The 18,181-nt window shown below is 39.6% G+C and overlaps 1 protein-coding gene across 1 annotated transcript in view; it reads left to right on the plus strand.

Moving 5' to 3' along the window:
* The first annotated feature begins 568 nt into the window (after window positions 1–568).
* Window positions 569–18,181, plus strand: part of plod3 (procollagen-lysine, 2-oxoglutarate 5-dioxygenase 3) — a 31,484-nt gene continuing 13,871 nt past the window's right edge. The window contains exons 1-10 of the mRNA XM_084428532.1: window positions 569–766; window positions 1,404–1,495; window positions 2,993–3,129; window positions 3,518–3,681; window positions 3,780–3,892; window positions 4,173–4,236; window positions 5,005–5,102; window positions 11,253–11,354; window positions 13,264–13,395; window positions 13,747–13,868. Of these exons, the coding sequence (XP_084284658.1) occupies window positions 685–766; window positions 1,404–1,495; window positions 2,993–3,129; window positions 3,518–3,681; window positions 3,780–3,892; window positions 4,173–4,236; window positions 5,005–5,102; window positions 11,253–11,354; window positions 13,264–13,395; window positions 13,747–13,868 (1,106 nt within the window). The 5' untranslated portion in view covers window positions 569–684. The remainder of the gene's footprint in view (window positions 767–1,403; window positions 1,496–2,992; window positions 3,130–3,517; window positions 3,682–3,779; window positions 3,893–4,172; window positions 4,237–5,004; window positions 5,103–11,252; window positions 11,355–13,263; window positions 13,396–13,746; window positions 13,869–18,181) is intronic.

Consider the following 18,181-nt stretch of genomic DNA (forward strand, 5'->3'; position numbering starts at 1 on the left):
ACAAGGTTTCACGGTGTCTATAGGTAAGCAGCAACATTTTGGCTATTTATGGCAGTGCCACCAAAAGCTCAGTGAGTAATGTCAACAAATGTTGGGTTAACTAACCTAACTTTTCTGTAATTTCATCGTTTTCATGAATTTAATATTTTCTTCTAAATTTTGGAAAATAGTCATAAGTGAATGTGTTCAAACTTTTTATCAAAAGTGTAGTATCTTTAAATATTTTACTTGATAAATAAACTAAATAAACAACAGATAAAGAGAGAAGTTAACACGTAAATGTAAACACTATTGGTGTGTGTATATATATAGGGTTTACATATATTTTTAGAAACACCCTAAACTATAAAAACACTAAAAAGTCTATATTTTTAGAATTCCTAAAACGTGGCACTCCTCCCTCAATCTCTCTTTCAGTAGCCGAAGGGTTGATTTTTTTTTAAGGAACGTCACGTTCCATTTGTCTGACTCTGATTGGTCGAACGCCATCGCGTTCTATCTTCCTATTGGCTGCTTGTCTGTCCGTCATCTTCTGCTCCGCGGTCATTGGCTCTCCGAGCGGAAACAAGGCGGATTCTTCATGTTGACGGTGAAATTCCTGCCCCTCGTCCGCGAATTTCGGGAGAGTTCTGCACCGAATCGGCGTGAAAACGGAACCGAACCCGAGCGAGACCCACGAGCGCGATGACTGCGGTGCGCGTGATCCTGATCCTGTTCCTGGGCTCCGTTCAGCTCTGCCGAACCGAGCCGCGCTCCGGGAAACCCAGTAAGAACCGTTCAATAATTTTCTTAAATTTAAATGTACAGTCAGATTTGAATCTGAATGTAACCGCCGATCCGAATCACAATCTCAGCGTAAACAGACTGAAACCAGATCGTATATATCAGAATGTCATTATGTTAACTATTGTTTGCTGTCATCACAAAGAAGTGACTCAAAATGATAAAAAGCTTCTCACACTGTTTGAATCAGTTCCCATATTTCATATACGACTATTCAGTAACTGGTGTGTTGGTGGAAACTGTGTTTACCATGGTAAATTTGTTAAGGGTGACTCAAAACATTCATAAAACAGAAGATAAATGTATTGAAAATACATAGGTTACGGAAACGGTCCTTCAGAAGCTTCTGGATCCACAGAACCACGAGAAACAGACACAGATCTAGAAGCTTCTACAGGAGAAACTGGTTTGAGGTTCTGATGGTTTCTCGTGGTCTTCACATCATTAATGATCAACAGTTGCACCAATTAACTATTTTCTGAAGATGTTTTAGTGTTTTTGACTTGGTTATCTTTGTCTGACTCACTCGGGAAATCAGGGAATAAAATCTCCAGGACTCAGAATAACTCAATGATGTATTACAGTGTAATAACAGTGTGTGTGTGTGTGTGTGTGTTCAGGTGAGGTGTTGGTGATCACAGCAGCCACAGAAGCGACCGACGGCTACCTGAGGTTCATGCGGACCATCCGACAGTTCAACTACACTGTTCAGGTATACTAGCGCTCCAAAGCCTGACATAACTATGATTTTTTAAAAAATATTTTTGAAAGGGTCTCTCCTGCTCTGCATTTATTTGATCAAAATACAGTAAAATAGTGAATATTACTCCAATGTAAATCATCTGTTTTCTATGTGAATATACAGTAAAGTGTAATTTATTCCTGTGATCAAAGCTGAATGTTCAGCATCATTACTCCAGTCTTCAGTGTCACATGATCCTTCACAAATCACTCTAATATGATGACTTGATGACCAAGAAACATTTATGATTATTATCAGTCTGTTTCCACCCATTTATATACACATCTTAAAAATGTGCATTAAAAAAAGCGTTCAAACGGCGCATTTTTAATCCGATAAGAAGACGTGCGTGAACTACGATTGAAACGATTTCCGAATAACTCCCTCAATGTCCCTCAGCGGAGGCTGTGATTGGATAACTGGAGTAACCAGCGGACCAATGGCGTCGCAGCGTCTCTAATGTTGGTTTGGTGTTTCTGGAACGCCGGAGTGGAAGTGTGTGATCAGAATGATTTGGTGTAATTCCCTCCAGAAGCGTCTCACACACACGAGTGTGTTCCCGAACACCAGCATCCGAACGCCAGAGAACACGACAGCGTTTACTGTGTTTCGTCTGACGCTCAGAGACACACTCGTTTATGATGGAGGGAAAAAGAGTTAGATTGCACAAACTCAGTTTAATTACTGATATTTTGCACCAATTTCCCAGGAAGTGACGCTTTTGTTCTCCTGAACACATGAGATGGAAACGCTGATTTATTCGCAAATGTTTTATGCGATATTCTAATTTTGCGCGCAAGTTAAATTCACATCTTTGGATGGAAACACAGTTATAGCTGAAAACAGTCATATTTCTGTGGAAACAGTGATACGTTTTATTTTTCAGGATTCTTTGATGAATAGAAAGTTCAAAAGAACAGCATTTATCTGAAATATAATCTTTTGTAACATTATAAATGTATTTACTGTCACTTATGATCAATATAATGCGTCCTTGATGAGTAAAATTATTATTATTATTATTATTTTTAATTCTTTCTTACTCCAGACTTTTGAATTGTAGTATCAAGGTTTCAACAAAAATATGAACATTGATATGAGCATAAAATATGAACTGTTTTCAACATTGATAATAATCATAAATGTTTCTTGAGCATCAAATCCTCATATTAGAGTGATTTGTGAAGGATCATGTGACACTGAAGACTGGAGTAATGATGCTGAACATTCAGCTTTGATCACAGGAATAAATTACACTTTACTGTATATTCACATAGAAAACAGATGATTTACATTGTAATAATATTTCACATTTTTTACTGTATTTTTGATCACATAAACGCAGCTCTGATGAGCAGAAGAGACTCTTTCAGAAACATTAAAAATCATTATTATTCAAATGTTAAACCACTAGTGTAGATGTGCAAATACTGTGAGTGTGTTTATTGTGTGTGTGTGTGTGTGCAGGTCCTGGGTCTGGGTGAGCAGTGGAAGGGGGGTGATGTTGCTCGGACCGTCGGTGGAGGCCAGAAGGTTCGATGGCTGAAGAAAGAACTAGAGAAACACAAAGACAAACACAACACTGTCGTCATGTTTGTGGACAGGTGTGTGTTCGCTTCACACACACAATCAACACAAAGCCATGACCTCATTTCTCTCCTGAACAGGAGTTTCTTTGTTGATATGTAGCTCGATTACCAACATACTGGCATGTTTCAGACCTGAGTGAGTATGAGGTTTCACTGGTGCCAAAAATACTGCTTTATAATATACATTCGCCCATGATGACATCATTGGTTACTTGAGATAAATTAGACGTGTTTATTCATTGTTCATGTATGTTTCTGTAATTGAGCTCCCTAGCTTTTGTGCTCCTGACCTGATTGTTTCGTGTGTGTGTGTGTGTGTGTGTGTGTCTTTCTGTCTGTCTGTGTGTATTTGTGTGTTCGTTTTTGTGTGTGTGTGTGTGTGTGTGTGTGTGTGTGTGTGTAGTTATGATGTGATTTTAGCCAGTGGTCCAGCGGAGCTGCTGAAGAAGTTTTCTCGTCTCTCTCATCGCGTCGTGTTCTCGGCCGAGGGATTCTGCTGGCCGGACCAGAGACTCGCGTCCAAATACCCAGCGGTGCATCATGGGAAACGCTTCCTCAACTCTGGAGGTGTGTGTGTGTGTGTGTGTGTGTGTGTGTCAGTGCAATGAAAGGCTCAGCCATGACAGCTGACACCCATGTGATTTTGTGTGTGTGTGTGTGTGTAGGTTTCATCGGCTTCGCTCCTGAGATTTATGCAATAGTGCAACAGTGGAAATACAAAGACAACGATGATGACCAGCTGTTTTACACACGCATCTACCTGGACAAAGAGCAGAGGGTGAGTGTGTGTGTGTGTGTGTGTGTGTGTGTGTGTGTGTGTGTGTGTGTGTGAGAGAGTGTGTATGAGAGAGTGAGAGTGTGAGTGAGTGAGTGAAGAGTGAGTGTGAGTAAGAATGAGTGAGTGAGTGAGTGTGTGTGTGTGTGTGTGTGTAGTGTGTGTGTGTGTGTGTGTGTGGTGTGTGTGTGGTGTGTGTGTGTGTGTGTGTGTGTGTGTGTGAGTGAGTGAGTGAGTGACACGCATGTAGCTGTTCATGCTAAATACAGTTTCTCTTTTCCAGCGGAAGTTCAACATCACACTAGACCACAAATCCAGCATTTTTCAGAATCTCAATGGAGCCATAGGTACACACACACACTCAGACACACACACAAACACACACACAAACACACACACACAGACACACACAGACAGACCTACTCGCACTCACTCTGACACTCAAACGCACACACACACACACACACACACACACACACACACACACACACACACACACACACACACACACACACACAGACAGACATACTCACACACACACACACACACACACACACACACACACACACACACACACACATACACACACTCTGACACTCAAACTCTCTCTCATACACACACACACACTCTGACACTCAAACTCTCTCTCATACACACACACACACACACACACACACACACACACACACACACACACACACACACACAGACAGACAGACAGACAGACATACATACTCACACTCACACACACACACACACACACACACACACACACACACACACACAGACAGACAGACATACTCACACTCACTCTGACACTCAAACTCTCTCTCACACACACACACACACACACACACAGATAGACAGACAGACATACTCACACTCACACACACAGACAGACAGACATACTCGCTCTCACACACACACACACACACACACACACACACACACAGACATACTCGCACTCACTCTGACACTCACACTCAAACTCATGCGTGCACACACACACACACACACACACACACACACACACACACACACTGTAGTCCTGTTGTAATCCTGCCTGTGTTCTGTGCTGTGGTGTTGTGTGTTGTGATGGATGTGTGTTTTTCCAGAGGAAGTGGTGCTGAAGTTTGAGAAGGCCAGAGTCCGGGCCCGAAACGTGGTCTATGACACACTTCCTGTCGTTATCCATGGCAACGGACCAACGAAGGTAAACGCAAACACAGTCATTCTTCTGTTACTGGAGATGTGTATGTATGATGTGTTTTTATGTGTGTGTGTGTGTATATATATATTTATATATACATACACACACACACACACACACACACACACACACACACACACACACGGTGTTGGGCGTGTTACTTTAAAAAAGTGATTAGTTATAGTTACTAGTTACTTTTCACTAACTGAATTACATCATTATAAAAGTAACTAATTACCTGGGAAAGTAACTATTGAGTTACTTTATAATTTCTTTTTCAAATATGTCAAATAACTTGGACGCCCCCAATATTAAATACGTTAAATGAATGAAATGGACACTAAATAGAATAAATTATTATTATTATAAAACATTGTACAGTATTTGAATGTTGCTGTGGGACAATGTGAGGGACACTTATTAAATTCAATATATATTGTAAACATTATCATAACTATAGTGGAACAATAAAACACAATATATGGTTTGGAACTTTTAATATTACTTGCACAGGCCACAACTGGCCAACGAGCAAGTCTAAAAATAAATTATGCTTCTTAAGAAATGTACCAAAAATAAATAAATAATAATAAAAAGTATACATACTCTTTGTATAGTATATTTAATGTTTATATGTAAAAGTATATTTACTCGTACTGTATTGCCTACTTGAAGTCTTCTTCCTCACAAAGTTTACAAGTAGTGCTCTCAATATAATACTGAACAATGTACCAAAAAAACGTGAATAGAGCGTCTGGCGCGAGTGATTTCAGTGTTAAGTCAATGTAAAGATGCATTTACGCGCGTCTGGAGGTCCTGCGGCGCGAATGAGGCGTTTAGCGCCGCGCGCAATGATTTTATTTTGTGCTTTTTGTGCATTCATGCGTTTGACGCCCGAATTGAAAAATCTGAACTTTGGCGTCTTTTCGCACCGCGTTAACCAATCAGGAGCCTGCTTGCTGCTGTCACGTGGTGAAGTGACGGGATAAACTCCCGCCCGGAGTCACTCATTCAAAATGGAGTATAGCAATATAGCTAGGGTTGGGTATCGTTTGAATTTGAACGATTCCGATTCCAATTCCTTGTTTCGATTCCGGTTCTTAACGATTCTCGATTCCGATTCTTTTAAGAGGTAGGGTCAAAAAAGTTTAGATCAATTTTAATTCTATGATTTTTTTACTTTTTATGAACTTTACTATGAATTTCTCACAGGGCTGTTTTCAACTACAGTACAATATAAATATCAAATCTATTTTAAACAATTTTTTTAGGATATTTTAAATGAGCTAGCTAACCAACGGTCTTTCTGAAGGAAATAGTCTGACCTAAATGGGCTATCAGGTAAAATAGGCTAAATAAGGTTGTTTACACTCATGTGTAAATGTGTTTTCATCATTTATTTATTTATTTATTTTACGTTCGCCGGCATCGCGCGCAGTTTTCAAACGAACGAGCAGAGGACGAGAGAATATGGTTGTAACTTACAAGATACCGAAGAATAAGAAAACATCATATAAGTACGTTTTTAAGGTTTAACGTCAGGGTTGTTTGCTCTGAATAAATTTTATGAGGCACTGTGAGTTAATAGGGGAACGTGAGTAAAATGAATCCGATCGCTCAAACCACTTCAGGAGGTGGCCTGGGCCGCATTCCAGACGAAACTGGACAAGTGTAAATGCATCTGGTTGTTGAAACCACATATGTAAATTGTCCTCCTCCCAAAAATGCAAATAAATAAATAAACGTGTGAGAGCGTGTTATAGGCTATGTAATGTAATAGCCAGATACGACGATACTGGAACACGCGCGTCACCGCAGATGAGAAGCTGAGCATCTATTCATTAAGCCAACGTGCAAACTATCGCAAAGTAAAGTGAAAGTAAGTCGCAGACGCTTAACACACAATCATCATCATTAAAAGTAAAGAAAGAAATGGTCTTACCAGGGCTGTTGCCACTCTCTCTTATTGCGGTCTTTGATTTTGAAATTAGCTGATGATCAATAAAATGCAGCTCATATCTGTTGCTTTCAGTGACGTGCACTCCGTTAAATCTGCATATAGCGCGGGAATTGAAGATCGGATTTAAATCCGTTTCGCAAAAACACATTTATGTGACCAGGTGTAAATGGAATCGTTTTGATAAATCCGATAGCTATCCAATCTGAGAAAACGCATGAAGTGACCAGGAGTAAACAGCCCCTAACAGCGGTGTCTTCTTCCGGCCGGCAGACTGGGAATCGAAACTAGGAATCGAAATTTAAACTTTTGAACGATTCCGGGAAAATCGCAAAGCTAGTCCCGGTTCCAATCGATACTCGATACTCGATACCCAAGCCTAAATATAGCAGAATATAATATTCAATATAGCAGTTAACTGAGTATCACTAGAAAGAGCACCAACAGTGGTATCTGTGCCACAGTTTGAAAAACATTGATAGTTTTTCACTAAATTTCATATACATTTTCTAAGCGAAGACAGATGGACAGGCGGTCTGCATCTGGGATAGAGCGGCCGTAGCTGGTGTCCTGAAGGATGATCCTCGCTCCGATGCGGTAACTCTCTCGAGGAATGCTCGATCAACATCAGCATCTTGCAAACAGACAAACGGATTTCGTCTCAGACGCGCGGCAATTTCGCTTCAAACTTTTGATTTCTACGCGCATCAATTTCACTCTGGACGCGCGAATGGATTCAAAATGTTCAAGTGGACGCGGTAGACGCTAATTTGACGCGCTATTCGCGTTTGGTGTGAATGCACAGTGAGGTTATGTAAGCCAAATTCTAGGCGTGTTTGCCGCACGTTCACAACCGGTCAAACAAAGATGCTTTCTGGGAATGTCAGGGTTTTTCCTGGGTCAAAATTGGTCTTCGGTGGTGGCTGACCGACATGGTCATCCACACACAGCAAAGAGTACCCTAGTGCCCACATGATCCGCAAGCCCAATATTGACAATAAATGTTAAATTTAAAATAAATACAAAGAAACAGTTTTTATTTTTTTTATCCTATTTATTCATGAAAAAACGATCACTGTCAGGCTAGATAGTAAAAGAAAGCGATTACAACTTATTTTATATCTATACCTTGATGTTTGTTTCTTTTGTTCCTCGTTGTTAATATTTGGTTGTTCATTCTTTTTCTTTTTCTTTTTTTTTCGGGGCCATCATTTTCTTCCAGACTGTGGCTGATAATTATTCAATTTTAAACCTCTTCCAAATTATATATAGACTATGCAATTATAAGACACAGATATTACCGGTCACTCTCACTGTCATCCTTTCTTGCCCTCTTTGCAAAAAAAGCTGTGATTTTTCCACGACTGGCTTTCATTGTTTTGAAAGATGGTGGGTGATATGGCAAAAATATCATATCACGATTTTTTTCAGGAAAATCACGATTTTATCATAATTCTTTTTATGTTGGTTTTACTATTTTGTGATTGAGCATTACAGCCAAACTAATGTCCATATTTTAAAAACAAAGCCTTAGGTAACAAAATATAAAAATAAAAAAAGGCAGACAGGGGCGAAGATAAAAATATTTGTCATTATTTTCTTAGATACACATTACACATACACAACTTAATATACAAATTAAATAAACAGTGCTTTATGTTTTCAGCTACAGTAGGTGTATTTAACAGTAGCATTGAATAAAGTAATTAAATGAACAAATATGAAAATAAAACAAAACACAGACTTCACTGTATAAATTATACATTGGTACTTATTAAAGCTACTATTAAAGTTATCAGTCAAGAGCAGTGAGTGATTTTCTCTTTGCATTTTGTTGTCTTATTAACATTAAAGGGATAGTTCTCCTAAAAATTCAAATTGTCATAATTTACTTTCTCAAGTTGTTTTAAACTCAAATAAGTTTCTTTCTTCTCTTGAAAATAAAAGTTATTTGGAAGAATGTGGGTGACCAAACAGTTGATGTACCCCAGTGACTACCATAGTATATTCTCCTATGGAAGTCAATGGGGACCAGCTACTGTTTGTATAGCCACATTTTTCAAAATATTAATATTAGAAAAATATTAGAAAATATTAGAAGGAAATTAATAGAGGATTGGAACAACATTAGAGTGCGTAAATGGTGAGATAATTTAAATTTTTGGGTGAACTATCCCTTTAAGGACAAACGGCAGCGTGTTTACTATTACTACTGTCTCTTTAAGAGTTGCGCGCAACGCGTCTAATATACACGCAGTTGACAAGCAGATTTTCTCTCAATTTTCTCAAGTTTGCTTTCACTTTAGACATAACCGACTTTGTTTATGTAAACCTTGTGTGTATTTAACAGTATAAGCACAATAAGACTCGAAAGATAACTTAGTCCAGTATCCAGGCGCTGGTAGACAGGCTTTTAGTGCATGTGAGCTTCACAGCACACGTCAGAACAGCGCATCAGCACGCGAATTAAATGTTTAACCGACAAGGCATTAAAGCACATGCACATTATGAACTGCAGTGTCCCGTTCCATTCCGCTGTTAACATTTTATGTGAATATACGTCGCGTTGTTCAGTATGTTGGGACAGAGGCGCCAGAACAGATATAATGCACGATTCTACGATATTTCCTACGATACGTCCCACGATCAAAAATCGTCATATCGCACACCCCTAAAGCACTTCAAACTGGATAGATTTTTATTTTTATTTATTTTTTTTTATTTTTTTGCGTTTATTTAAAGTTATGTCAGCTGCATGTGCGGAATGCTTGTCACAAGTTGTAAGAGAAGATAAGGCAACTTTTTTTTTGACTGCAATTCACACCCAGCGCTAATTCAGCAAAAATATTCTCCGAATGCACCACGTGAAACATGGATTCGGTCTTCCGACCTTTAGGATCAGTTGATTTTGATGCGAGCTAGAGCAAAGACAGAACTGAAGACGGAGAGTGCCCGTGCGGGGGTGGGGCGCTGTGATCGTTCTCTCCGTCACTCCGTCAGTAGCCTGCTTCACTCGCAAAACCCAATTACAGATCAAATAAGGCTTTGGCGGCCGGCAAAAAATCTTTTATGTGAACCGCTCCTGGCGTGCGCCTGGCAAATCCGCCGTTATAATAGCAATCCGCCATGGAACAAGCGCTCCTGCTCTTAAAGGGAATGTGAGATGACGCTCTGATTGGTTTATTTCACGTTACGCCCAAACCACACCTATGAGTAATGAAGCGACTTCAGACCAACACATTTTAGATGTGCGCCGCAGAGACCCGCCCACAAAGTTATTTGCGTTTTGTGCTTGATATTTGCGTTTCAGATCGTTAAAATAGGGCCCTATATTGCAAATAAACTCTGTTCTTTTGAACTTTCTGTTCATTAAAGAATCCTAAAAAATAAAATAAAAGCAGCACAACTGTTTTCAACACTGATAATAATCAGAAATGTTTCTTGAGCAGCAAATCAGTATATCACTAAATATAAGTGCATTTTTCGTTGAAATGAGGAACATTTAGAGCTCCAGAATCTACAGTTGAGCATGAGCTTTCATTTCTTTGTATTTTAAATATATAATAAAAAATATGAAAAATATTTGAAAATTAATCAGTTTAAAAAAAGTATTTAAAATCGCTAAACCATAAAGAAAGTAGATAAGCACTTTTGAATAATTCCGTTATTCGAAAATAGACATTAACACAAGATTATTTAAAGTTTATGTGTGTAATTTTTTGGATGTGAAAATATGTTTACAATACAGAGACAATATTATTACAAATAATAGGACAAATACAATATAAGATATGAATGAAATAAACATTTCAGCTACATGTGTATTTAAGAGTAAAATTTAAGTAAGAATTTGAATAAATGTAAAACTAAAGCGCTACATAGCCTTCACTGTATGAATTAAATATACACTGTTGTTACAGTCATTCAGTCACGAGCAGGGAGGGATTTCTCTGTGTCTGTTGTGTGATTAACATTAATGACCGACAGCAGCAGGTTTATTAGGCTACTGTCACTTTAAGAGCGAATGCACAGGTCCAGTGTACGGATACACACGCGGATCATCATAACTGAGTTATCTGTTTATCTGACGGTGTTAAAGAAACCGTTTGAAAAAGATGATATGTGCGATTCTCTTTCTCACTGCCAGCATATAAACCATTTGTTGTGTGTGTGTGTGTGTGTGTGTGTGTGTGTAGCTCCAGCTGAATTATCTGGGTAACTACGTGCCGACGGCGTGGACGTATGAAAACGGATGTGGAAACTGTGACGATGATTTGCTGGACCAGAGTCATCTGTCTGTGAGTGTCCGAGTATTGACACAAACACAGTTACAACACAGTCAACATGAGTCTGACAGATCTGTGTCATGTGGTTTAGGAGAAGATCTGTGTCATGTGGTTTAGGAGAAGATCTGTGTCATGTGGTTTAGGAGAAGATCTGTGTCATGTGGTTTAGGAGAAGATCTGTGTCATGTGGTTTAGGAGAAGGGTTGGGTATTGTTTGAAATTCAACGATTCCCATTTCGATTCTGCTTATCGATTCCTAATTTTGATTCCAATAAGATAAAAGAAACCTTAGATATCATTCACATTTACTCTTATTGCAAAACATTTAATTGTTGCTGAATATCATGAAGAAAAATCCACGTAGCGTCTGCCTGTGGTTTACAAATACCATAGAAAAACAACTAGCCTGGCTAATATAAACTTCAGGCATCAATAAAGACGATAAATTAGCAATCGCAACAGATAGACACTGAACACAGATGTGAGTTTCAGGAGTTCAGGAACAGAAACTAAAATAACTTTATCAATAAAACATACATTACAAATATAGTTACAGAAGTTATTCAGCGGGAATATTAGTGTTATTATAGAGCGGGAATATTAGTGTTATTATAGAGCGGGAATATTAGTGTTATTATAGAGCGGGAATATCAGTGTTATTATAGAGCGGGAATATTAGTGTTATTATAGAGCGGGAATATTAGGAATATTAGTGTTATTATAGAGCAGGAATATTAGTGTTATTATAGAGCAGGAATATTAGTGTTATTATAGAGCGGGAATATTAGTGTTATTATAGAGCGGGAATATTAGTGTTATTATAGAGCAGGAATATTAGTGTTATTATAGAGCAGGAATATCAGTGTTATTATAGAGCAGGAATATTAGTGTTATTATAGAGCAGGAATATTAGGAATATTAGTGTTATTATAGAGCGGGAATATTAGTGTTATTATAGAGCGGGAATATTAGTGTTATTATAGAGCGGGAATATTAGTGTTATTATAGAGCGGGAATATTAGTGTTATTATAGAGCGGGAATATTAGTGTTATTATAGAGCGGGAATATTAGTGTTATTATAGAGCGGGAATATTAGTGTTATTATAGAGCGGGAATATCAGTGTTATTATAGAGCGGGAATATCAGTGTTATTATAGAGCGGGAATATCAGTGTTATTATAGAGCGGGAATATTAGTGTTATTATAGAGCGGGAATATTAGGAATATTAGTGTTATTATAGAGCAGGAATATCAGTGTTATTATAGAGCAGGAATATTAGTGTTATTATAGAGCGGGAATATTAGTGTTATTATAGAGCGGGAATATTAGTGTTATTATAGAGCGGGAATATTAGTGTTATTATAGAGCGGGAATATTAGGAATATTAGTGTTATTATAGAGCAGGAATATTAGTGTTATTATAGAGCAGGAATATCAGTGTTATTATAGAGCAGGAATATTAGTGTTATTATAGAGCGGGAATATTAGTGTTATTATAGAGCGGGAATATTAGTGTTATTATAGAGCGGGAATATTAGTGTTATTATAGAGCAGGAATATTAGTGTTATTATAGAGCAGGAATATCAGTATTATTATAGAGCAGGAATATTAGTGTTATTATAGAGCGGGAATATTAGTGTTATTATAGAGCAGGAATATTAGTGTTATTATAGAGCGGGAATATTAGTGTTATTATAGAGCAGGAATATTAGTGCTGTCACTTTAAGAGCTGCACGGATCCGATACACTGATACACATGAACACAGAAAAGTCTCTCACTCAAATGGTTTAACGTTATATTGAAATGAATCGATAAGAGGAATCGAATTGTTAATTTTATAACAAGTGTCCGATTCTTCAATTCCCAACCCTATTCAGGAGGATGAATTATAACAGAGATGTATGTGTGTGTGTGTAGGACGAGGAGATGCCGCTGGTTCACATCGCTGTGTTTATCGAGCAGCCGACGCCGTTTCTGGATGAATTTCTGGAGAGACTCGCAACTCTGCACTACCCACACACACGCTTACGACTCTTCATACACAACAACGTACGTACGGCTCTCACACCAGTGTTTCAGGATCAGTGAGAATACGGGTATAGTTTGATTAATCCTTCATGGACACACTTAACCATAACCCTGCCACTTAACATGCCACATACATGATCACTCACGCTGAGGCCGTGTGTCAGCCAAAGCTGATCAGCTGCAGGTCTAACTGCTCCTGAGGGCCAGTGTCCTCACTTATATAGGGAGATATTATGGCAACTGACTAGTGAGGACATTTCACTGGTTTTTATTTATTCATTTTATTCATTTATCATCAAGCTGATCAAAATCTATGGAAGTCTATGCTGTGTCCTTAGTGAAACAATTGTGTGTGTGCGTGTGTTTTTGCAGGTTGTGTATCATGAACAGCACATCGAGCGGTTCTGGACGCGTCATCGCTCTCTGTTCCCTGCGGCGAGAATAGTCGGACCTGAGGAAAACCTTAGACAGGACCAGGCCAGAACCATGGCAGTGTAAACACTCATCACACACACACACACACACACACACTCACTCACTCACTCACTCACTCACTTGCTCGCACAATCATTCACACAATCACACACGCGCACATACACTTACTCACACACTCACTCACTCGCTCGCACAATCATTCACACACTCACACACACACACACACTAACTCACACACTCACTCACTCGCTCGCACAATCATTCACACAATCACACACACACACACACACACACACACACTTACTCACACACTCACTCACTCGCTCGCACAATCATTCACACAATCACACACTCACACACACACACACACACACTAACTCACACACTCACTCACTCGCTCGCACAATCATTCACACAATCACACACTCACACACACACACACACACTTACTCACACACTCACTCACTCGCTCGCACAATCATTCACACAATCACACACACACACACACACACTTACTCACACACTCACTCACTCGCTCACACAATCATTCACACAATCACACACACACACACGCACATACACTTACTCACACACTCACTCACTCGCTCGCTCACACAATCATTCACACAATCACACACACGCACATACACTTACTCACACACTCACTCACTTGTTCGCTCACACAATCATTCACACAATCACAAACAAACACGCACTCACTTGCGCACACACACCCCCACTCTCACACACACACACACACTCACTCACTCTCTCTCTCTCACTCACTCACACTCACTCACTCACTCTCACACACACACACACACACACACTCACTCTCAATTCAATTCAATTCAGAAAGCTTTATTGGCATGACAAAAAAGTACATTTTGTATTGCCAAAGCATCACAACAACATAGAAAATGATTTAGAACATTTAGTACACAAAATTATAATAATAGTTAAATTAAATAAAGATAGTATTATATATATTATCTTGGCTAGTTATTGCAAAAATAATAATACTGATAACATAAAGCAATAATAATAGTGTAAACAAAGATTAATAAATAAAATAAAAAAGGATTATATTGCAGAAAACATGTATATAAAAAAAACAAAATAAACAAACACTGAACTTGAACATCATATATGTGTGTAGGTGTGATGGGATGGGTTAGGCTGTGTGTGTGATGGGGGTGTGTTAGGCTGTGAGTGAGTGTGTGTGTATTGGGCGTTTGCTGCTCTGCTCGTCCCTCAGGATGTGGAGAGATGCTACTAGTCTTGCTGCTATATTGGAGCATTTGGCTTCTTCGCCAAGGATGAATCTGAGTTTTTGGGTTGGGTTACAGGTGTTAAATTGGGGAAATATCTTATTAATTTTGGGGTAATATTGGTCTCTGATGTGTTCATATTTTGGGCATTCTGTGAGGAAGTGCAGCTCAGTCTCCGGCACTCCCAGAATGCAGTGTGTGCAGAGTCTGTCCTCCCGGGAGAGCCAGGTCTGTCTGCGCCGGCCCGTCTCGATGGCCAGGCTGTGCTCGCTGAGTCTGTACATCGTCCCGTCTCGATGGCCAGGCTGTGCTCGCTGAGTCTGTACATCGTCAGGGTTTTCCTGAGCTTCACATCACTCACTGTGCTCAGGTAGCTCGCAACAGTGTACTCTCGATTTAGTGCCGAATAACATTCCAGTTTGTGTTGGTTTTGAATGGTGTTCGTCCAATGGGTGATGTACTTGTCTTGTTCTGTGTTGATAATTTGTGCAGGCCGAATGTGTGTGAGTGTGTGTGTGTGTTGAGGCGTGCTGATCTCTGCAGGAGAGAGCTCAGTCAGTCTCAGCACCAGCTGGCACAGGGGACTCCTCGCTACGCTCAGCTCTTGGTGTTTAAGGGCTCTGTAATGGTGTGTGTTGGGGTCGCTTGTTTTCAGGTGTTTCCAGAATTTGATGGCTCTTTTTTGGATGTTTAGGAGGAGAGGGTATTGGCCCAATTCTGCCCTGCATCCGTTGTTTGGTGTTTTTCTTTGGACTTTGAGTATTCTTTTACAGAAATCTAATTGTAGAGTTTCAATCGGATGTTTTTCCCAATTTAAAAAATCAAATTTTATAGAAGGACCCCACACTTCACTGCCATATAGAACAATTGGTTCAATTATTGATTTGAAAAGTTTGAGCCAAATTTGGACTGGGATGTCAATTTTGATTGATCGTTTTATGGCATAGAAAGCCCTTTGAGCTTTCTCTTTGAGTTCATTCACAGCCAAAGTAAAGTTACCAGTTGGAGTTATTTTCAGGCCGAGGTAAGTGTATGCTTTGGTGCTCTCAATGGTTCTGTGTGAGAGTGTGAATGTGTGTGTTGGTCCCTGAGATCTGGAGCGTTTCTGGAACATCATGACTCTAGTCTTCTGGAGGTTGACGGTCAGGGCCCAGGACTGACAGTAATCCTCCAGCAGATCCAGGCTGTCCTGAAGCCCCTCTTTAGTGGGCGACAGGAGAACCAGGTCGTCTGCGTAGAGAAGACACTTGATCTCTGTGTCGTGGAGAGTGAGACCTTGAAAGGGAGCGTGTTCTAATGTATTGGCCAATTGGTTGATGTAGATGTTGAAGAGGGTGGGGCTTAAACTGCAGCCCTGTCTCACTCCGCGCCCCTGGGGGAAAAATTCGGTTCTTTGGTTTCCAATTTTGACAGCGCATTGGCTGGCTGTGTACATCGATTTGATCAAATCATAGAATTTCCCCCCTACTCCACTGTCCATAAGCTTTAGGTATAATCCTTCGTGCCAAATTGAATCAAATGCTTTCTTGAAATCAACGAAACAAGCAAAAATTTGTTCTTTGTTTTGATGTACATATTTGTCAATTAGTGTTTGTAATGTAAAAATGTGATCGGATGTGCGACATTTTGGAAGAAAGCCAGTTTGGGATTTACTCAAGGCATTGTGCTTCATAAGGAAGTGTAAAAGTCTGGCGTTTAAGATGCTGCAGAGAACCTTCCCCAGGTTACTGTTCACACAGATGCCTCGGTAGTTGTTGGGGTCTAGTTTGTCTCCGCTCTTGTGGATGGGGCTGATGAGGCCCTTGTTCCAGATCTCAGGGAAGAACCCTACACACAGAACATCATTGAACAGTTTGAGCATGGCCAGTCTGAAGCTTTGGTCTGTGTGTTTCAGCATCTCGTTCAGGATGCTGTCTACACCACAGGCTTTCTTGGACTCAAGGACTCCTAATTTTTCTTCCAATTCGGTCATTGTTATGGGGAAATCTAAAGGGTTTTGATTTGCTTTAATTGATCTTTCCAAATTGTCTAGTTTATTAATTATTTCATTTTGATTATAATTTTGAATTTCAGTTGGGCTGTATAATTCTTGGAAGTGGTTCTTCCACTTCTCCCCGTCTTGGATTGCCAGAACTTCTTGATTTGGTTTGTATAACAATTTCCATTTATCCCAAAATTTGTGTGAGTTTATAGATTTTTCAATTTCTTCAAACTGGTTTTGCAAAAACTGTGCTTTTTTCCGCCGGAGTGTGGCTTTATACTGTTTTAGTGCCTCACAGTAAAGAAGGCGGAGGTCCGGATTATCTGGTTGTCTGTGTTTTTGATTTGATCAATTTCTGAGGTTTTTTCTCAGAGCCTTACAGTCCAAATCAAACCATTTGTCAGTCTCTAAATATTTTTTCTTTGGTTTAACAATTGCCAAATTACTTTTTTGTGCTGTTTTGTAGAATATGTTGTTTAGATCTTGTACTTCCTGATTGATGCTGAATTGATTTTTAGGGTATTCCTGTATTTGGAATGAATGTATGAGGGATTGTATTTCTGAAGATTCGACGGCAGTGCTGTAATTACTGGCACTGGTTTCAGTCCATTTGAAAGACATTATTTTGCTCATTTGATATGGGGTCCTAATTGGTTTGGGTGATGTTTCAGATTGCTTTATATAGAGGATGATTTGGCTGTGGTCTGAGAAAGGTTTCAGGGGTTTGACTGTGAATGCTCTCAGAGAAGAAAGGTCGAGATCTGTGATGGTATAGTCTACAGTGCTGTTCCCCAGAGCTGAGCTGTAGGTGTATCGGCCGAGCGAGTCTCCTCGCAGTCTTCCGTTGACGATGTACAGAGCCAGTCCTCGGCAGAGCTGCAGCAGCTGCCGTCCGTGAGCGTTCACGGTTTCATCACAGTTTTGTCTGCTGGGGTGAGAAGGGTACAAGTCGTTATTGCCTGTGATGAATCTGCTACCGTGCGATTCGATGTAATCTAGTTCTGCTCCTGTTCTGGCGTTTAAGTCACCCATAAGCAGCACACTTCCCTGGGCCTGGAAATGGCTGATTTCTCTTTCTATATTTTGGAAAGTTTCCTCTTGGAAATACGGAGACTCGAGG

Source organism: Rutilus rutilus (assembly GCF_951802725.1).
Source record: "Rutilus rutilus genome assembly, chromosome: 13".
NCBI classification, from domain to species: Eukaryota; Metazoa; Chordata; class Actinopteri; order Cypriniformes; family Leuciscidae; genus Rutilus; species Rutilus rutilus.